Genomic DNA, 23,352 nt, shown 5'->3' on the forward strand with positions numbered 1-23,352 from the left:
TAAAAATTGAACCCAGGCATGCTACACTGAGATCATCTCCAACCTTTTTTTTTTTTTTTTAATCTTATTTTTAGACAGGGTCTTGCTGACTCACTCAGACTGACCTTGAACTTGTGATCCTCCTGCCTCAGTTTCTCTAGTAGCTGGGATTACAGGCTTGTGCTATCAAGCGCGGCTCCTATGTATATTTTTAGAAGTGGGAAAGCAGGGCTGGGGTTGTGGCTCATTGGTACAGTGCTTGTCTAGCACATATGAGGCACTGGGTTTGGTCCTTCTTAGCACCACATAAAAATAAATAAGGATATTTTTTTAAGAAGAATCGGGAAGGGGTTGTGACTGTGGCTAAGTAGTAGAGTGCTCACCTAGCATTCATGAGGCACTGGGTTCGATCCTCAGCACCACATAAATATAAAAATAAAGATATTGTGTCCACCCAAAACTTTAAAAAAAAGCAGGAAAACAATTTGAAATTTAATATTGACAGATTTAATGTTATTAGCACATTTATACACCTTATTCACATTTTTCTAATTGTCCCAATAATATTCTTTTTTGTAGAGAAAAACTCAAATCACAATTAACATTAGTCATCATGTGTCATGGTTTCTTGTAATCTGAACAGTTACTTTTTCTTTGTATCCTATGACCTTGACATTTTTTGTTCAGAGTAGATTGATAATTTTGTAGGATGGCCTTCAGTTTGGGTTAGTCTGATGTTTTCTTATGAGTAAATTTAGGTTTTGTAGTTTTGACAAGGGGTATCTCAAAAGTAATGATATGTTATTCTCAGTATACCATTTAAGAGGCGCATGATGTTAAGGGGTGTCTTCAAGATTTTTCCACTATAAGGTTACTGTTTTAACCTTTGTGAATATTAAGTATCTTACAGAGAAATATTTTGAGATAATGCAACAGTCCTGCTAACTTATCAAATTTTCACTTGCTGACTTTTGCATCTCTTGATGATGATGATGATGATGATGATGATGATCCCACCCGGCACTGGCCCCTTTTAGTACTAGGGATTGAATCCAGGGCCTTGGGCATGCTAGGAAAATGTTCTGCCACTGAGTTACACCCCCAGCCTCTTTTTTTTTTTTAAGTTGTAAATGTACACAACACCTTTATTTATTTATTTTTTAAATGTGGAGCTGAGGATCGAACCTAGTGCCTTCTACATTCGAGGCAAGCTCTCTACCATTGAGCTACAACCCCAGCCCAATCTCCAGCCCTTTTAATTTCTTTTTTCTTTTTTTTTTTGGCACCAGGGATTGAACTCAGGAGCACTTGACCACTGAGCCACATCCCCAGCCCCTTTTTGTATTTTATTTAGAGACAGGGTATCACTGAGTTGCTTAGCACCTTGCTTTTTACTGAGGCTGGCTTTGAACTCATGATTCTCCTGCCTCAGCCTCTGAGCTGCTGGGATTACAGACATGTGCCACTGTGCCCAACTTAATTTCATCTTTTTAAAAATATTTTTTAGTTGTAGATGAGCACAATATCTTTCTTTTCTTTCTTCCTTTTGAACCCAGTGCCTCACACATGCTAGGCAAGTGTTCTACCAATGAGCCACAACCCCAGACCCTTAAATTTCGTTTTGAGACAGGGTCTCACCAAGTTGCCCACAATCACCTAGAACTTGTGATACTCCTACCTCAGTCTCCCAAGTTGCTGGGCTCACAGATGTGCAACATCACATTCAACAATGATGATTCTTGCCTGCACCATCTAGTTATCCTTAAATAGAATTTATTGGATATAATTGAGCTTGTTGATCCAGAGCAATTAAGCACGTTTCTTATTGGGTTTCCTCATAGATAAGAGTGCAATCATTGTATTGCTGAGGTCTCCTGAGTGATGTTAGAGAGCCTCTGAGGGCCACCCAGGCAACCACTTTGGTACGATGACTATTTCATCATTCCCACTACTCTTAAGACTAGAATTCTTTACCCGTTTTCACTGGCATTCAGCATTTTCTCTTCAGTATTAGAAGGATATCTATTCCTTGCCCCTGGTGCCTAGTTTAACATCCCTGCCTGTCTTATGTAACAACAGCTTTGGATTTTTTGTTTAATTTTTCATGATGGTAGAAAAAAGTTGGTTAATCTGTCTAAAAAAACTGTCACAATGTTTGTGAGTTTTCTTTTTCCTCTTGGCTAAGAGTTATTTTTAACACTACAACCTAGTTTCCTCATTTGTCATGTTTTATTGTTATTAACTCAACTATCTCCCCCGCTCCCCTTTTATTTTGGTACTAGGGTTTGAACCCAGAAGTGCTTTACCACAGATCCACACCCCCATCCCCAGTGACACAGTCTCACTAAGTTGCTTAGGGCCTTTCTCAGTTGCTGAGGCTGTCCTTGTATTTGAGATCTCTTACCTCAGCCTCCAGAGTTGCTGAGATTATAGGTGTGTAGCCCTACCCCCGGACCTTTCCCCAATTTTTGGCAAAAGTTCTCATTCCTTTTCTTTCTTTTCCAAAATGAGGAGGGTAATAATTTAGAACTCTGAAGTTCTTGCTTCTTTGATCCTTTGCTTATAGCCTATTTTTCTTCTTTGTCTTAATTTTAGCATCTCTTAATCATCAAGTTAAATCTTATAAAGATTTCTGCCCAAAAGAAATATTTTGGGGTTCTGATCTGTCATGCCAAAAAAGGCAATGAACAAAGCACACAGGTGTTAGCCACAGTAGTGAAGTTTCTGAAAGAGCCTTAGGTAACAGTGCATTTTTCATCTTTTACTACCTTTAAAAGTGTAATATCTGGGGCTGGAGCTTTTTAAAAATATTTTTTAGCTGTAGATGAACACAATGTCAGTGGTAGAACACTCATTTAGCACGAGTGAGGCACTGGGTTCGATCCTCAGCACCAAATAAATAAACACAATAAAGGTATTGTGTCCATCTATAACTAAAACTATTTTTTAAAAAAAGTGTTAATATCTGATACAAGCAAAAAAGTATAACTTATATGTAGGTTTAAGACACAGTAATGATTATATAATAATTATTATTTCATACATGCATGAAAATTTTCAGGTAAATACTTATGGGTTGTATAATTTCTGGACCTAAAAATAAGCTAACTCCCCAGTCAGAATGTGACAACTATATGTAATATAATAAATACATTAACTTCAAGTTTTAAAATATTAATGTTGCAAATGTAGTTGCAGAAAATAGAATTCAAGTAATAAATAATTTGTTTTTCTTGAATTTACCTTGAGATATAGTGGTTTACATTATGTCAATTAGCAGATTTTTAGCACTTTTTGGACTCATTTTTTTACTTGGGACTATTATTTCACCCTACTTAGTTATACAAATCTGATTGACATTTTAGATTCGTAACTACTATTTGAGGTGAGAGTGTCAAGAAAGGTCTCTAATCCTAAACCACTGATTAAATATTGTTTTGTGTTAAGAGTTGTGCTACTTAATTGACAATAAGCAAATATGAGAAGAAGCAGAAGAAAAAACTGTTTTTTGGGATCCATACTTGGAGATTTGTGCTAACCAAACATATACAATAGCCGGGAACTAGTTATTTAAAAGAGTGTTTTAATTATTGTGGTTTAACTTGTTATCAACTAAGTGTGGACTGGAACTTCTTTGTGTCCAGTGTCAACTTGTGTCAAAGGATGATTAAACTGGACTTCCAGTTGATGTGATCTTCTGGGCAATGCTTAAACATAGATGAAATATTTTCTACCCAGATCCCTGCTTACATTTTTTTATATATATGGGCATGTATTTTCCTATACATATATGTATGTCTATACGTATATAAATCTTAAAATGAATAAATGCATAAAATATACATGACATTCTAGCTTACAGAATTAGAAATGTAATTCAGTTTACTTCCACAGAATAAGATTGAAAATAATGAGAACTGAATTAAAGCTTACTTTCTTTCACAGAATTCCTCAGAGAGAGAAGACTGTAATAATGGTGAACCCCCTAGGAAGATAATACCAGAGAAGAATTCACTTAGACAGGTATGAAATTCAGTCTTACTTAGAAAATCAAAAGCTATCAGCAGACAGGAAGTCCTTGATTTGCCGTTCTTTAAACATTGGAACTTAAGTTAAGAGTCTTATACTCTGAAGTTGATCTGGCCATAGCCATCTGTCAGGTAATATTATGTACAATCATTTAAAAAAATCCTAAGTGCAAAAGCAAAAGATAGTCAGTTGGTTATATGTAGTTAATGTTAAAATCAAAGAAACGGAGTCCTGTTCAGGAATAATTAAGTTCTTCTTAAGTACAGAATAATTGACTCTAAATCTTATTTTCCTGTTAAGATTTTTAATACTTTTTTAAAGTTAATTACCAAAATAGATCTGCTTGTAATTAAGTTAGCTTGAGCAATATTTTGTTTGCTTTTTCTAGAAGTAAAGGCCACTATCGATGATTTCTTTGAAAATTTTTTTGTTCACTGCTGTGTCCCTACCTCCAAAAGGTAACATGTTTTACTTGTGAATGTTCAATTCTGTGGTGCTCTTTCTTTAAAAAATAAAATGTCTAAAATACTGGCCAAAAAAAATTTCCTTCTCACTCCCTATAGCAACCTCTAACATCAGCCTCACTAATTGAAAACAAAAACAAGTTCTTTAAGTATTGCCAAAGAATAAAAATGCCATCTATTTTTTATATAAAATTGGATAAGATGAGGACCAACAATAGTAAAAATAATTTTAAGGTACTTGCATTTAAGGCATTATAGGACAGAGGGGAAGACACCTAATATTTGTTGAGCACCCACAACAAACATGATACTAATTCTCATAGTAACCCTGTAAGGTTGTTGGATATGATGTGATTTCCAGTTTATGGACGAGGAAAATGGAACCTTGGCAAGGTTAAATGACTGTTGTGAGTCAGTGATTTGAAACTCAGATCTCACTGGTGGTAGAGTGTTTCTACTTCTGCTTTCTGACTGCTGTTTTTTCATAGTGTTAATTTAGAGGGAACATATTAGAATGAAGGCACAGTCATTTTTTATTTGCTATATGTTAACTTTTTTTTTTTTGAGCAGGCACTTTTTCCTTCTTTATAAAATAATTGTTTTACATGGAACTGAGTCAGTTCAGGAAGCTTTGTAAACAAACAAATGATTAGTAATTGATGTTGATACAGTTACAGTTTTAACTATTTGGAATTTATTTAAGTCAATAGAACAGTATTGAATAAAGTAAATTGGGAGGTGGGAACACTGCCCACTATACAGGAACAACCATCAGAAAACAATGACACGACAAAAAGTTTTGGCAACTTTATTTAAGCTAACAAACGAATTTTCACTCTGCAAAGTTATAAATTAATTTTAATAGGCTGATCCAGATGGTCCATTTGGAAAATGGATAGGCTGATCTGTTGAAAATTAAACTAAATTTATCTCTCTCATACTTCAAACTGAAGCAAGAGAGAGAATCGTGCCTATTAAGTCCAGCACATACAGATGGACCAGCAGGTCACACATGGGACTAATCTGATTCATTTTAAAAATAAATGCATACATTATTGAATCATTTTCTACTAGCAAGATCTGTTCTATGTAGTATATGAAAGAGATTTAGTGTTGTTTTTTCCATTGCTGTTTTAGAAGGTTCTCTTCATCCCCGCCACTTTAATTTAACAGCCCTTTTTTTCCCTCTAGTGCTCCAAAATGATTTTTCTAATATCTGTCATTCAGTGTTGAGATCCAAGCTCAGGAGATTAATTAGGTCATGAGGCTTTTCGCCCTCCCTTCTTTGTCAAGGGTTTTATCTCTATTCTCTTTGTGAAGAGCATGAACTCAATGTTCTTGGAAAGAGAAATGGCCTTTAGAAACAGGGAAGTAGGAGATCCTCCAGGGGCCCTCAGAGTCTTTTAGCTTCTGGGTGTTTTAACAGCCCCATGAATGCAGATTTGTAAATTTATTGCAGTGCCATCTGGTTTTTTGCTCAAACCAGATTACTGTTGGCTTGTGTCTGTCTATTGTGGTGGTCACTCCCTAGGAGCTTGCCCTCTCAATCTTAGGGAAGAGTGATGAATAGCAGGGGTCAATAGAAATGGGTCACAGGGCAGCTGTCCAGGACTGCCCTGAACTTGATTACCCCATTGCTGATTTTTTTTTTTTTTAAAAGAAGGACATAATATATAAACTGTTTAAACTTCTCCTTTTCTTTATCGGGTATGACAATAAGGAAGTGCCATTTGCCATCTCCCCCCACTCCACAGTAGTCATATTATATAGACCAAAAAAAAAAAAAAAATTAAGGCCACCTTATACCTAGTGTTGATATAAGCAAGGTTTGTATCATGTGAGCCAGTCTCTTGAGATTATTTTACAGGTGTTTCTAATGGGATTTCAGGAATTCTCCCACCATTGATTATAAAAAGTTCAGTTATGTTCTAACAATTTAGTATTGTTTTAAACTAATTTCTAGTTTCCATATGTTATTCTAAAGTGGAGTTTTGCCATTGTTGTTAAGAAACAACAGTGAAGAACTATAAAATATTGGAGGAGCTAAAAGAAAAGTTATCACTAGAGTTCTTACATATATTAAAAGAATAATAACAGGATATTACAAACAACTATGCCAGAAATATGACAACTGAGATGAAATAGACAAACTCCTTGAAAATACAACCTAAAACTAACACAATATGATACAAAATTTGAATAGCCCCGTATCTATTTCATTGAATTAATTATCAAAATGCTCATGTGGTTTCACTGGTGATTTCAACTGACATTTAAGGAAGAAATAATAACAATCTTTATATAAAAAACTTTTCTGAAAAATAGAGCAGGAGAGAAAATTTCCTGTTTTGTATTATAAAACCACCATAATAGTAATTCCAGAAACCTGACAGATATTACCAGAAAAGGAAATGAAGGAGAAAGTTGGGAGATGTGACTCCCTGTGTTTCCAAGTCATTTTGTACACCTGCTTTTCCATTTCATTTCCAGGAATAGGGGGATGGAGGGGAGTAAAGCAGTGCATCCTAGTGAAGAAAGTCAATTTTCTTAGTATCAGAATAATCTTCTCATCTCTTGGTATTAAGTATAAACTTTTACTTTAAGGATGTTCAAAGCAGATACAGTTTTCTTTTACTCCTAAAATGTGAAGCCAAAGAAACCACATCTACTGTTTTCATGGCTTTTATTCATATCTGTTATGGAGGGCAAAGGCCTTGCAGGGCACATGAAAGTACTCATTACTTTTTGAAAATGTAGCATTACAACATGCAACTCCTTTGCTTCACATTGGTGCTAATAGGATCTGTCAGCCCAGCCTTTCTCTGTAATTGAGTAAATTGTGATGCTGTCTAATCCTTCTTCCAACCCCCATTCCCTTTGTGTATGTGTCCACTTTCCATCCTGAGAACGTGGGCAGTGATAAATAAAGCATTGAGTAGAGCTCTCTCAACTCTTTGAAAGCAGCATGATGCCAGCCCTCTAGTTATATTTCTTTAAGTGTTTACGTTTTTCTGTATTCTTTCTCTTGTGTAGCTGGAACCCTGGGGATGCAAAGCCATGAGAGAGGCCAAGAAGCTAACAAAGTAGCTGTCTCCCTTGTTAGCTTGTTCCTTTATTCTTTAAAAACAAGATAAAAACCATCTGGCTCAGGGCATTACATTTTCCTCCCCCATGCACCTCTATAGCTGGAGCCTTCACCTGCAGTGAGGGTTTACATTGATTAGGGAGGGAGCAGTAATTCAAGCTTCCATCCTCTTCAAGGATACTTTGCAGTCTTTAAAGGTGCTGACCCACTGAGTTAAACTGTCAAGGGAGGATAAAAAAGTATCTTCATCCCAGGAGGTAACAGCTGCCAGGTTTTCAACACCTTGCACACTGCTGGAAAAATGTCACAATTGTCAGCTGAAAGAGAAATGACTCTGTTGTCATTTTCTGTTAATGACTAGATCTTATAAAAGGAACTACTTATGCTTTTTTTAAAAAAAAAAAGAAGGCATAAGTAACTGTTTTCTTTGCTTACTATCTCTTCCTCCCCTAAAAAAATTTCTACATTATTGTAAACATCACTTTGGAATAGATCTGCAAAAACCAGAGGTGAAGAGCTAAAAGTTAAAATAGCCAGTTTAAGCATGGAAGTCTGATGGGTACAGCTCCTTTCTACAGTTGGATGAGTAGGAGGAAAAAGCACATCACTGACACAGAAAATGGCATTGTAGTGTGTATTAACAAAACAACAACAACAAAAAGTCATTCATAAACCAGTGAACTGAGAGAAAACATACTATATTTCTATTCTTTGGAGGACAATTTGTTTTCAAGGCAGCATCCAGATGGGTAAATACCACGACATTTCTTTTTTCAAGAGAGCTACTTCTTTTCTTACTTAAAGGGGGGGGGGTCAAACCTCACAGAATTTACTTCCTTTAAGAGCTCTATAGTGTTCAAATATGATGGTATTCTCTTCTTTCTGATTTGATTGATGAGGGGAAAAGGTTTAATGAAGTCCCTGCTACCAGGCAGGCAGTTTTTTTTTTTTTCTATTTGTTTTAGGTTAGTCATTTTAATTGTATTGAGTAATTAGAAGGTACACACAGCCAAGGGAGCTTTGTTCTGATAATTGCTCAAGAAAACCCATTCCCTATCTACCATTGCTTTGTGTTAAGACACTTCTCCCTCTAGTGGCAATAGTAAGCACTTTGGCTTGGCAGTAGGCAAGGTGTAATTGCAGTATGACAAACTGTGCTTAAGGGACTATCTTGTAAATACTTTAGGGTTTGGCATTATTTCATTATATGTGTGGTTTTTACCCTATGAAACTTCTTACTTCCTTTTTTTTTTTTCCAGAACTGCTCTGGGCTTTGCATGGAAAAATTGCCTGAAATGTTTATTAAAAAAAAATCATAGTGCATTCTGGGTAATGTTTTGCAGCTTGACTTAATTTTAGTCATCTGTTTTAATTACCTATTTATAAAAATGCTTTTGCATTTGTAGACATTATTTAATACTTTGGAAGAAGCACCTCATTTGAAATAAATAAATAAATTTGTACATATTTTAAATAGTCCATGTAAAAGACTTAAAGGTAATTAATGTAGGTCTCTTAAGTAAGACAAAAGTGATCTTTCTGAATCTGATGAAGTGATTTGTTTATATAACTTCCCACTTCTGCTGAATCCTTCAGAGTCTAATAATGTTAAAAAAAAAAAAAACATAGTTTGGCAATTTGTGCCTAGTTACAAAAACCCTTCTTCAAAAATAAGCAATTTAATAACTAGCTTTCTTAAAATTACTTTGAGGAAGAAAGACTGTAATAGGGGGTTGGTGTTTTGTTTTATTTTTATTTCAGTGTAATCATTCTTTGACAAATTGTGTAATCATTGACTTAGTAGAAAAATATTATTGAACTCCTGGGTTGCAATGACCATAAAAAGTGTATTTTCATATAGAGAGTTGAGATATCGTGAATAAATTATAAAGGAAACAGCTTATATGCTGGTCAAAATCCATATGGGCCCAATTCATTTTGTGTTCAGTACTTAATCTGGATGTATCATTAAAAAAGAAGAAGGAGAAAGGGGGAGCCTATTACACCAAGCAGCATGAGTCCTAAAAAAAATCTGCCCTAAGAACAATATGGAATGAAATCAGATACAGCTTTGCATCTCTTCAACCAGATTTGATAACATCTTCATGGTATTTTTAAAGCCCAGTTCCAGCTTCCCTAGATATCACTTTGTAGTTTGCTTTTTCTATCCTGTATTCTTGCTTAGGACATGATTTGATGTTGCTATATATCTAAAGGCTCCTGCTCCTCCTAGCCCCCCATTCGCTAGCCATTTTCATTATACTATATCTTGTTTTGCTATAGGGCTGTTGAACAGATTTCTTAAGCAGCTTTTTGCAAGGTTAAAAGAATGCAGCCTGGTAACAAGTTTGTGTCATTTTAAATATATACCTTCTAGTAAATAAGGAGAAGCCTGGCAATCAATCCCTTTTAGTGTGTTATATGTTTCACCTGACAACTAAACCTTCTATTGATTAGCCATTACTTTGTTAGATAATCCTATGTCATTGAATCCATTGTAAAAAATTAAACTCTTTAAAATGTTTTACCCTAGCAGCAGTGTGAAAATTGAAAACTTGTTCAGAATTACAGCCTGCTTTCACAAAGAAGGTAGTTTTCAGCAAGGCATCTTACTGGTTTATGCTTATGTGCTTTATATGCAGTATAAAAACATATTAAAGTACTCCAACGCAGAACTCTCTGCCTCTGGTTCATCATGAAGCTACCTTTTCAGATGTTGCTTGAAGACCGAACCTTCTTGCCTGCAGCTATTATATTCACTAGTTTGATTTCAAACTGGAAGAAATCTTATAATAGTAAAATATTGTGCTTTTAACCTTTATATTCCAAAGTGGTCAAAAGGACTGTGACAAATTTAATTTACTGATCTAAGTCATTTGTTTGGGAGATGAAGGTCACATACCCATTTTACAGATATGTTGTCAGAAAATAAAAGCCTGTCTCACTAGCCATCCCCTACTCTAGAAAACTCTCAGGACAGGGATATATCTAATTTCCTCCTAAACATGTTATATTCATGGATAAGGTAGAAAGAGAATAATTTTGAAGGATAATAAATTAGTTTTTCTATCTTTTGTAACTTTGAAAAAAAAATGTGTACACCAGGGTTTGAACCCAGGGACTTGCACATGCCAACAGCACACTATACCACTGGTCTACAATTCTAGTCATTGTGAATATTCTCCCCTACCACCAGAGAAGCAGCATGATATTCTCTCTCTCTCTCTCTTTTTTTTTTTTTTTTTTTAGGTGGTAGTGCTGGGGATTAAACCCAGGGCATTATGCATGTGAGGCGAGCACTCTACCAACTGAGCTATATATATCCCCAGCCTGCATGATATTCTTATTAATTGACTAGACAAACATACTTTCCCCCCTAAAATGTTAGCTGCAGTACTTGTTACATTTTTATTGAAAATTTCATATAGTGAATTATACAGATATTAATTGTATGTCAATGAATTCTTGATAAATCAGTCTACCTATGTAACCACCAGCGCTGTTAAGCTGTATTAATATTTTCATTGCACAAGAAAATTCCCAACCAGTTTTTCCACCCACATTGGATTGTCCCACAATAAGCATTGCTTACTGTTGTTATAGATTAGTTTTGCACTTTCCTAGAGATTCATGTAATGGGATCATGCATTTTTGGAGTCTGATTTTACGCAGTGCAACATTTATTATGAGATTTTATCTATGTATTGTCAGTAGTTTATTCTCTCACTATTTTATTCCATGGAATAAATGTACTATACTTTGTTTTCAGTTCTCCTTTTGGTAGGTGCGGGCTGTTTCTGTCTTTATAAATGAAGTTGTTAGGAACATTTTTCTATGAAAGTATGATAAGCATGTGTTGCATACTTTTCGTTGTGCTTATTGGCTATTCACATTTCCTGTTGTGAAGTTTTTAGCCATTTTTAAAAATTGCATAATTTGCCTTTTATTACTGAGTTTTGAACTCAAATGTATTGAATTCTGGATTATAGTCTCTTGCCATTTATATGTGTTCTGAATGTTTTCTTACGTATTTGGCTTGCTTATTTATGGTGTGGTCTTGTTGAGAACACCAATTTTTTGGATGAAGTCTACCCTATCAGTTTTTTTCCTTTAGATAGGAAGTATCTGCCTGTATCATGATTATAAATATATTATTCTAAGTTTTCTTGTAGAAGCTTTGATTCAAGTCTGTGAGTCATCTCATTTCTTCAATGTGTTGTGTAATTGAGTTTGGGATTCATTATTTGTGCCATACGTTTTATTCATGTTTCAGTGTAGTTGCTGAATACTTTCCTTTTCCCTCTGGAATTACATTGGCATATTTGTCAAAAAAACCTGTTAACTGTGAATATTGTCTATTTCTGAACCTCCTAGAAAAGATGCTGTTGCTGGACAAAGCTGTGAGTGGTGACCTCTGAGGTCGTGAGACCCCTGTATTGGTCCCTATAGATGAGGAGGACAAGCCAGGTAAAGTGGTATATGCCTGTAATTCAGCAACTTGGGAAGCTGAGCAGGAGGATCATAAGTTTGAGGCCATCCTTAGCAATTTAGCAAGATCCTGTCTCAAAATGTAAAATAAAACGAAATAAAAGAACTGGGGATGTAGCTCAGAGGTTAAGTGCCCCTGGGCTCAATCCCCAAAACAAAAACAGAGAGAACAAGGAGGACAAATGGTAGGTATCTTTCTTTGAACCAAATATCTACTCTATTATTCGTTTGATTACCATAGCCTTATATAATAAGTGAAATCAAGAAGAATCTTCTCTATTTGTTTTTATTTTTAATATTGTTTTGATTATTCTAGATACTTTGTGCTTTTAAATAAATTTTGGAATCAATCTAGCAAGTCTTTCAAAAAGTAGTCTGTGAGAGCTAGGCATAGTGGTACATGTCTGTAATCCTGGATGCTTGGGAGGCTAAGGCAGGATTGCAAGTTCAAAGTCAGCCTCAGCAATTTAGCAAGGCCCTAGACCTAAGCAACCCAGTCTGATCCTGTCTCTAAATAATATATTAAAAAGAACTGGGACTGTGGCTCAGTGATTAAGCACCCCTGGATTCAATCCCCTGTACACACACCCCTCCTCCAAAAAAGACCCAGTGTCTCTGTAAAGAGGTCTGGGGTGGAGTTTTATTGAAACAATGTACCCACTTCAGTAAAATTAACATCTTAATGTTGAGTCTTCTCAACATTAATAATTGATAAATATGGTGTATGTATCTCCATTTGTTTTTAAAATTTTAAGCATTGTATTTTAGTTTTCAGTATGTATTTGAAGGAGGGGAATATAAGGGATTTAACCCAGGGGCAGTTTTTCACTGAAATTAGCCCTTTTTATTTTTTTATTTTGAGACAGTACCTCAATAAGTTGCTTAGGGCCTCCCTAAATTGCTGAGGCTGGCCTTGAACTTTTGATCCTTCTGTCTCAGCCTCCCAAATTGCTGGGATTACAGGCATGTGCCTCTGTGCTCAGCTTTAGTATACATTTCTTGAATATAATTTTTAAAGTTTTTTTTCTAGGTATTTAATGTTTTCTAGTACTATTGTATGTTTTTTCATTCTCTGTTCCTAGAATATGAAAGCACAATTGATTTTTTGACTATTGACCTCATTTCCTATCATTTATTTAATTTTGTTCTTTCCAATTTTAATTTGCCTTTTCTTTTTCTTGCTTTATTTTAATGGCTTTGATCTCCAATATAATAATATAATGTTTAATTGATGTGGTAAGAAGACATTTTCATCTTTTTCCAGTTTTAGAGGGGCAGTGTTTTACCATTAAGTATTGTGTTAGTTGGAAATTTTTTAGGTGCCCACGATTAAAGAGGTTACCTCTTATTCCTAACTTGCTAAAATATTTTTTGTTTTTTTGTTTTGTTTTTTGAGATGCCAAGGATTGAACCAGAGTTTTACACATGCTAAGCTAGCACTCTAACCCTGAGTTACATCTCCAGCCCCTGCTGAAGTGTTTATTATTAAGAGTTATTCAATTTAGTGAAAAACTTTTTAAATTTAAGCTTTATCATATTGCCCCCCCATTCTGTTAATATGGTGAATTACAGGAATTAAGTTTTCTGTGTTCTTGAGAGATATTATTAGTCTGTAATTTTCTTTTTAATGACTCTGGCAGGTTTTGTATCAGGGTTATGCTGACCTCATGAATTATATTGGGAAATCTTCCCCTCCACCTCTTTTAAAAGCATTTGGGTATGATCCTGGTATTGTATCTTTCATAAAATTTAATAAAATTCATCTGCGAAACCATTTGGGTCTGGAGTTTTCTCTCTGGAGAGGCTTTAAAAATTTTACTATTTAAGCTAGGCCTGGTAGCACATGCTATAATCCTAGCTACTTGGGAGGCTGAGGCAGGAGGATCACAAGTTTGAGGCCAGCATGGTAAATTAGTGAGTCCCAGTCTCAAAGTAAAAAGTAAAAAAAAGGGCCAGGGGTGTAGCTCAGTGGTAGAACACCCCTGGTACAATCCTCAATATGAAAATAAAAAACAAAACCCCAAAAGTTATTTAAATGTATATGGGAAGATTTTTATAACAATTTCAATTTAATAAGTATATAGCTATTAAAGTTTTTTATTTTGTATTGTGTTGTAGTGGCAATTTGGGTCCTTCAAATGTATCATATTTATATTTATATTCTCCTATTAACTTTTTGTTTTGTTTTGGGGTTTTTTTGTTTTTGTTTTTGTGTTTGTTTGGTACTGGGAATTGAACCGAGGGTGCTTAACCACTGAGCCATATCCTTAGTCCTGTATTATTATTTATTTTTTTAATTAATTAATTAATTAATTTTTGGTACTGGAGATTGAACTCAAGGGCACTTGACCACTGAGCCACATCCCTAGCCCTATTTTAATATTTTATTTAGAGACAGGGTCTCACTGAGTTGCTTAGTGTCTTGCCATTGCCGAGGCTGGCTTTGAACTCGATATCCTCCCGCCTCAGCCTCCCTAGCCACTGGGATTACAATTGTGCACCACCATGCCAGGCTTATTCTTTATTTTAAGACAGAGTTTTATGAAGTTGTTCAGGGTCTCGCTAAGTTGCTGAGGCTGGCTCTGAACTTAGGATTCTCCTGCCTCAGTCTCCCCAGCCACTGGATTAGAGGCATGTGCCATTGTGTCTGGCCTGGCTCTTTGTATCTTCATATTCAAATTGCTCAAGATTGGGGAAAGGCTCGTTAGCTGGCTTTTTATATATCTCTATTTATTTCCAGGTTCATTTTGTATTTTCTGTGACCGGTCCTAGAATCAGCCATTTTTTCCAGGGATTAGTGTTTCCTTTTAGTTGAAGAATAGTTATTTAGAAGCCCAAGGTTTAAATATTAATATTTTACATCTATATTTATGTATTTTGATGACCATAGGTTCTCCAGAGTTTGTTCTAGATTTCTCTGTGTATTTTAATTTCCTTTTCTAATGTAAGAAAACTGATTTGAGGTTGTTTTTGTTTTAATTTCAACACTTTGAAAAATATTTTCCCTTTGTCCTCTGTTTTTCACTGTTTATGGTGTGAAAAGCCTGTCGTTATTTATATCTTTGCTCCCAATTATATAATATCCTTTTTTTTTTTATTTGACTATTTTCAGGATTTTGTCTTTGACACTGTTTATCTGCACTTCTTCGGGGGAGGTGGTTACTGGGATTGGCATTCAAACACTGAGCCACATCCCCAGACTTTTTTGTGTTTTATATATATATATATATAAAATTTAGTTATACATGGACACAGTATCTTTATTTTGTTTATTTTTATGTGTTGCTGAGGATTGAACCCAGTGCCTCATATGTGCAAGGCAAGCACTCTGTCACTGAGCCACAACCCCAGCCCTGTGTTTTATTTTGAGACAGGATATCACTCAGTTGTTTAGGGCCTTGCTGAGTTGCTGAGGCTAACTTTGAACTTTCAATCCTCCTGCCTCAGCCTCCCAAGCCTATGGGATCATAGGCATGTGCTACCATGCCCACCGTTTTTTAGTATTTTTTATAATGTTGGAACTGGTATTTTCTTTGTATTTAATCTGCCTGGGTTTGCTGATCAGTAAAGTAAGCCAATGGTTTTCATTAAATTTGGGAAGTATTTGGGCACTATTTTAATAACTTTTTTGGTATTCCATTTCATTCTCGTCTCTCCTTGACTGAGTTACACATTTGATTATCAGAGATTGGATTGAGACTTATTTTTTCTTCTTCTTCCTTTCCTCTCTTTCAATTTATATCATTTTGACTGATCTTTTCTCAAATTCATTGTTCTTGTTTTAATCTATAGCTTGAAATCAGTGGCACTCAACCACTGAGTCACATCCCCAGCCCTATTTTATATTTTATTTAGAGACAGGGTCTCACTGAGTTGCTTAGCGCCTCCGCCTCCCAAGCTGCTAGGATTACAGGTGTGTGCCACCATGCCCGGCTTATTGTCCTTTCTTCTGCCAACTCCAGTTTGCTTTTAAAGCCCATCCAGTGAATTATAAATTTTAAGTAATGTACTTTTAATCCTAGAATTTGTATTTGCTTCATTTTATGTTTTCATTTTTCTGCTAAAAATTGTCAACTTACCCATTACGATTATGTTTTTTAAGTCATCAAACATTTATTATAACTTCTTGTAGAGCCTTTAACTGCTAATTCTCACAACTGGGTCATCTCTGTCATTTTTAATTCCTTATTCTCTTGACTATAGTTTCCATTCACCTGCTTCTTCACAAGTCTAGTAATTTTTTGTTATATAGTAGATATTATTAATGATATGTTGCAAAATCTCTGCCTTATTTTATCTTCCTCTGATTCAGTTAGTAACTGATCACTGTAACCTTGTGGAGGCTTGGTTTTATATTTGATATGGTCAGGGGTATTTTGGTTTTACCCATACTACTAAAGCAGATCCCTTAGTCCTAAAATATACTATTAAATCTCGATTTATAGTCTTTCTGAGTTTTGATAGAAAGTTTGAAATATTTATTATGTGCCTCTAACTTGGTAGGAATTCTAAACTCTGTATCTCCTCATGGGCAGAAACTGGGAGTTTCTGCTCAGATCTTTTAGCCAATCTTTAAGTCTCCTCTTAATTTATATAGGTTTTTTTGTGTATGGGGAAGGGGAGCATTAGCGATTATTTTAGTCAGCTTTTTCATTTCTGGTACCAAAAGACCTAACAAGAAAAATTTTAGAGGAGCAAAAGTTTATTTGGTGATCACAGTTTCAGAGGTCTCAGTCCACAGATAGCTGACTCCATTGCTCTGGGCCTGAGATTATACACACACACACACACACTGCAAAGGCATGTCCCCCCAGGACCTATTTGCTCCATCCACATCCTGCCTGCCTATATTTACTATACAATTAGGTGGATTAACACACTGATTTAGATTAAGGCTCTTATAACCCAATCATTTCACCTCTAAATGGTCTTATATTATCTCATACATGAGCTTTTGAGGGATACCTCATATCTAAACCATAACAACTATGGATTCTAGGGAGGTAAATGTGTATTTTTTTGAGGCTTCCTTCTTCCCCTGTGGTTCTCTTTCCTTTCTGAAATTTATTTTCTCAGTTGCCAGCCACTGTGTGGCAGTTCTGAACTTTGTCCTTTTGGTACCTCAAGCCAGTAGACTGTGGCTTTTTAATTGAATTTTAGTGGATTGGTAAATTCTTTCAGGGGAAAAGCACATCTCATCTACTGTGGTTCCTTTCAAGACCACTCTGCCCTTCCTCTAATTTCTCTGTACATTTTAATTCCATTCCCAGTGTGTTTACATTGTTTTAAAATATTTCCCATAGTTTATAATTATTATATGGGGAAAGTTAATCTAATATAAACATTTTTGCCAGGATTATAACCAGAACACTCTGGCTTTAAGTTTTATTTTATTCAGTACATACCGATTGTTTCACAAATGTCTTTTTAAAGCTGTAGGTTGCATTAAAAAATATGTATGCCTATACAGTAAATGTTTGTTGTATTAGCACTACAAAGAAAATACTGAATCTTGAGCCTAGAATATATTTATATCAATAGTCCCTGTTTATACACTAATTTCAGATGCTCAATTTTTAAAATGTGTTTTGAAGTAATTTCAACTTATATAAGAATAAAACAAATGGATAAATTTTTAAAGTTTAATTTGCTTAAAAAGAAAACTAATTTTATTATATTGATGAGAGCTATATATATCCAGTAATTTTTGTTTTTCTCTTCTCCTTTCTTAACTGGGGATTGAACCCAGGGGCAGGGTCTTGCAAGTTTATAAGGGTATTGCTAAACTGCTGAGGCTGTCCTCCAACTCGAAATCCTTCTTTCTCAGACTCCCAAGTCACTTGGATTACAGACAGATGCCACCTCACTTGGCTAATTTTTCTCCATTAAAAATAATTATTTTGTCTTCCTATTCTCTTTCCATAGAATGATAAATGAATTTTTTTTAAGTATGTATGTGTCCAGGGTGATATAATGAAGTGAGTAAATAAATGGCAGAAGATGTCACAAGTCTTCCTGATAGAAGAATGCCGATGAATAATGTAGAAGGAAGGAGACATTTTAAAATTTACCATTAGAACACCACAGTAAAAATTACCATAGGCAAGATCCACCAGTGAATACTAGAATGATCAGGCAAAAGTTGATGTAGAAACAGAATATTTGCATAAGCTCAAAATATTTCTCCTGATATATTTAGTAATTTCTGCAAGATAAACATTAAATTTACAATGGATACTCTTTGCAGACATGACCACAGCCAAGTAATCCCTTAATTTCAACATAAACATTTATACTACGGTTTTTCTAAGACAGTTCTCAGGACCAGCAGCATTAATATCAACTGGGGACCTGTTACAAATGCAAATTCTCAGAAGCTCTGGAGAAGGGGACTTAGCAATCTGTATTTCAGTAAGTCCTCCATGTGATTCTGATGTACATGGAAGCTTGAGAACCATGATTTATACTATCAGTAAAAAACTGAAGACTGAAAGGAAACCTAATATATTTGGCTAGTTATTAATAATGAGTTTCCCAGCAGCTTGGAGGTTGAGGCAGGAGACTCTCAAGTTCAAAGCCAGCCTCAGCAAAAGTGAGGTGCTAAGCAACTCAGCGAGACCCTGTCTCTCAATAAAATACAAAATAGGGCTGGGGATGTGGTTCAGTTGCTCAGTGCACCTGAGTTCAATTCCTGTAATAATAATAATAATAATTGCTTGCCATAAAGTATGATGGAAGTATAACCAATAATTTTAATCTATTTCCTATAGTTCATTCTATTTTATCTCATAGGGCTACCAGGTACTATTATTGAATCTAGAATCTCTTTTAATTTTATTTTTCTGAATATTTCCAAAAAATTTGATCAGTTGTTCTTAATAAGAAATGAATCCTGGGGCTGGGGATGTGGCTCAAGCGGTAGCGTGCTCGCCTGGCATGCGTGCGGCCCGGGTTCGATCCTCAGCACCACATACCAACAAAGATGTTGTGTCCGCCGAGAACTAAAAAATAAATATTAAAAATTAAAAAAAAAAAAAAAAGAAACGAATCCTCTTGCCCCTTTCAGGATTTTTGTTTGTTTGTTTGTTTGTTTGTTTGCAGTGCTAGGGATCAAACACATCCTTTCAGGTCTGGACCCTTTTGAAAGTTTATCTTAGACCAGTTATTGTTATTTTTAACAGAACTAAGTTCTTAAATTTTGCATTTAAAAGATGCTGTGTAACCATTATCACCACCTTCCATACCCAAAGTGAAGCCACTGCCACTCACATACTTATTTATGGGTACATTGTTGACTTTTATGGGGTCTCACTTTGTGTCTTTCTTTAGCTTGTCCCTCAACTCCCGTAAGTCTGGAATTTACAAATAAATAAAATCTATTGGTGTGTTGATTTTGAGAAATAGAGCAGAATTTGACAACTATATATGGTAATATTTCAATATTTCAAAAACTGAACTTTTCTAAAAAATTTTCTTTATAGACTTATAACAGCTGTGCCAGACTCTGCTTAAACCAAGAAACAGTATGTCTAGCAAATACTGCTATGAAGACTGAAAATTGTGTGGCCAAAGTAAGTAATAATACTCACTGATACTTATTATACCACGTCATAACAATACCATGTCTATAGGCATCTTAACTCAGCATGACTAGTAAAGATTAATATAGGCTTATATATTTAAAATAAGAATACAAATAAACATCATTTTAGCCAGAGGAGATTGTAGATTGGGTTTTCCACCTTTTTTTTTTTAAATACCTTTATTTATTTATTTGTTGTAGCTGGACACAATACCTTTATTTTATTTATTTTTATGTGGTGCCTTGCACGTGCTAGGCAAGCACTCTACCACTGAGCCACAACCCAGCCCATCCACCTCTTTTTTTTTTTTTTAAATTCTTCATTTCTTTCTTTCTTTTTTTTTTTTTAAGAGAGAGTGAGAGAGAGAGAGAGAGAGAGAGAATTTTTAATATTTATTTATTTTTTTAGTTCTCGGCGGACACAACATCTTTGTTGGTATGTGGTGCTGAGGATTGAACCCGGGCCGCACGCATGCCAGGCGAGCGCGCTACCGCTGAGCCACATCTCCAGCCCCCATCCACCTCTTTTTAATTGCAACAGAATCTTTTATGTATTTTGCTCACACTTTAGATTGATTCACATTTTGCTTGACACTAGTTATAGATTATCATAGATCAGTAAGATTTGTATAAGATAGTTATTTGTATAAGATAATAATTATAAGATATAATTATTTTTATAAATTAAGTTCCTTCATGATTTTTAAATGCAATTAAGTATAGAGTACCAAATATATATATAGGACATCATTGTTAAGAATGTGAAATATGTGATAGAAAAAACAATTATTATGTCACTACTTTTAAATATTGAGTTACTAATGTTAGAAACACTGCTTTTAATGATCTTGATCTGAGTGGACAAGTGGATTTAGTCATGCATATGGGCTACCTCTTTCATGTATAAATATGTACCATAGCTATAGCCTAGATACAAAAATAATCTTAACAGTTAAGAGATCTGAAGCTTTCCCTGTCTGCCTTGGCTCACATTTTCCACCTAACTCTAATTACCCTGGAACTTTGACTTAAACCCAAATGTCAAGTATTTTGTTTTTCCTGGGAGTAATTAATATTCAGAATGGTCTCTGTTTCTAAACTTGTATTTTACAAAAATAATGCCTTGCAACCACTTAGGAATTTGTTGTTTCTGCAACTATCCAAAGTTTATTTGGATACATGCAGACCCTCAATTACTTACTTTTACTATTAGAGACAGAACTGATGTCATCTTTGCTACAAAATCCAAGGATAGCTGCCTTAATCCTTTCAGACTGCTATAACAAAAACACCATAAACTTGGGTGGCTTTTAAACAACAGTAATTTATTTCTTACAGTTCTAGAGGCTAGGAAGTCCAATATCAAGGTAACAGTAGATTTGATGTCTCGTGAGGGTTCATTCTACTTCATAGATGGAATTTTTTTGCTGTATCCTCACATAATGGAAGGGATTAAGTGAACTCTGGGGTATGTGTCACTCTCACTCTCTCTCTGTTCTCTTTCTTTTGTGCTCTCTCTCCGCCCCTTAAGCCAAAGGCTCTATTCTCATGAATTTGGGGATGGTACAAAATTCAGACCAGCCATGTGCAGTGGTGCATGCCTATAGTCCCAGACGCTCTGGAGGCTGAGACAGGAAGGTTGCAAGTTCAAAACCAGGCTCAGCAACTTAGTGAGACTCTGTCTCTAAATAAAGTACAAAAATGAGCTGGGGATGTGGCTCAGTGGTCGAGTGCCCCTGAGTTCAATCCCTGCCTAGTATCCCCCCACCCAGACACCCCCCCCAAAAAAAACCCCACAACATTCAGACCATAGTAGTGGCAATATTTTTTATTAGTTTTATTTTTTTAAAACATGCATTCATTTTTGAGCCTATTAACTGAAAATATATCATACAAATCATAACCATTGGAATAACTCTTAAGAAATGCAAAATGTTTATTATTATAGTTATAAAAGAGTTCATCAGTTAAATGCTTAAATTCAACTGTCTTAATAATTTGCTATTATAAATTGCATATATTTATTTTTTCAGTCATTCACAACTAGCAAGTGCTAATTGACCCTGTTTTTAATTCAGCACTTGAGTATGTAGGGGGACAATTATTTGGGCCTTTAAAAGATAATCTTTCTCCTATGTTGCCATACTGCTCTCACTTTCATCACAAGATGGCTAAACAAGGCAAAATCTTAGTATGAACACCGATCCATGGACAGAGTGACAATTTTAATGGCTTTCATTGAGAGCTGGCCAACTGAGCATCTGTTCCTTTTGTTTTCCTCATACTTTGTAAGCCAGGATTTCTTAGGCTACATAGTTATATTGTTGTGTATCTGTATTATGAGTCATTTGTTTGGTTTTTCACACCCTCTACTTCAATGTTGCATAGCTAGAAATCTTTTGGCATCTGACAATAATGGCATAATTTATTCCATGCTCTTAGATAAGGAAGTTTGCTCATTGCTGCTCATCAGTCTGTTTTACTTGCTCCCAGAGAAGTGACCTTCTCATCCCCTTCTTGCTTATTTTAACATTACTCTGACACCAATTTTCTTTCATTTTCTCTTTAAATGCTCTAATTCAATAATTTCTCTAATTTCATATTGTCAACCATCTAACTTCCTGGTTCTTTCTGTTGGCCCATGTCCTGTCTTCTGGTTCATTGCTTTGTATTTGAGCCAAATAATCACTTGATCAATGGTAAATAAAAACGTGTAGCTGAAAAAAATGTGTTCATCACAACAGCCTCCAATGAAGTTTTTCCTTTTATTTACATACGTTATATGTGTCTTGAAATTCCATACTATTTCTGTTGACCTCATTTATTGCTTGACTTTTGAAAGAGATGACTTGCCATTATTTTTGTAGGTCTGCAAGCTTGTCCCTATTTTCTATTCTTCACCTTTTACCCTTAACTGAATATTTTCATCTGCTACATTTTGATATGGCTGCAGATTTCTTTTTGTTAATTTTGTTTTTTAACTCGGTACAAGTATCTGTTGTTGATTCAGATTGTGCTCCAATGTGTCTGAATGTCTAGCCATTTCCACATGATACAGTGATACCAACCCTTTGTCCAGAAGTTCAAAACAACTGAATTCTAATGTGCATATCAACTTTTTTTTAAAAAAAATATTTTTTATTTTTTAGTTGTAGATGGACACAATGTCTTTATTTTTTATGTGGTGCTAAGGATCGAACCCAGGGCCTTGCACGTGCTAGATGAACACTCTAGCCACACTAGAGCCACAACCCTAGCCCATAACTTTTAAAAAATAAAAGCTATTTTAAAGATAAAAACTAATACCAACCCCCCCCCCAAAAAAAAGGAAACAATTCTGATCAGAGTGATTTTGATTTGGGTAGAAATTCTAATTAATAGTCCAAAACTTTATTGTTGAATGTTGTTTATGTGAGTTTTAGAGACAACTTCAATGCCAGTTATTTCCTCAAAAGCAGAAAGCTTATGTTCAGACCCCCATTAGGATATTTTATATAACTCTTCTTTGCCAGAAATCTTAGTCACACTATAGCTCTATAAAATGGGTACCTATTACTTCTCTTTAGAATATAAGAAAACATCTGTAAGACAAACTAAGCCACCCTAGGCTGACAGTGATCTTCTAAATCTTTAATTTGAAGAGGTCTTCGAAAACATTTAAAAATAAAAATGGGGAGGTCATTTTATCAATGTAACAATTCAGCTAATATTTAGAGACACTGAAA

General features: G+C 35.1%; 1 protein-coding gene across 5 annotated transcripts in view; it reads left to right on the forward strand.

Moving 5' to 3' along the window:
* The window catches only part of Btrc (beta-transducin repeat containing E3 ubiquitin protein ligase), a 183,766-nt gene that overhangs the window by 99,410 nt on the left and 61,004 nt on the right, over window positions 1-23,352 (forward strand). For 3 of the 5 annotated variants that reach the window (XM_077798928.1, XM_077798929.1, XM_077798930.1), the window contains 2 exons: window positions 3,925-4,002; window positions 19,527-19,616. In XM_077798928.1, the coding sequence (XP_077655054.1) occupies window positions 3,925-4,002; window positions 19,527-19,616 (168 nt within the window). Of the gene's footprint in view, window positions 1-3,924; window positions 4,003-4,394; window positions 4,467-19,526; window positions 19,617-23,352 lie in introns of those variants that run through there. The other 2 variants (XM_077798932.1, XM_077798931.1) reach the window with 2 other exon arrangements.

The sequence above is a fragment of the Urocitellus parryii genome, chromosome 5, assembly GCF_045843805.1.
Source record: "Urocitellus parryii isolate mUroPar1 chromosome 5, mUroPar1.hap1, whole genome shotgun sequence".
Lineage (NCBI taxonomy): Eukaryota > Metazoa > Chordata > Mammalia > Rodentia > Sciuridae > Urocitellus > Urocitellus parryii.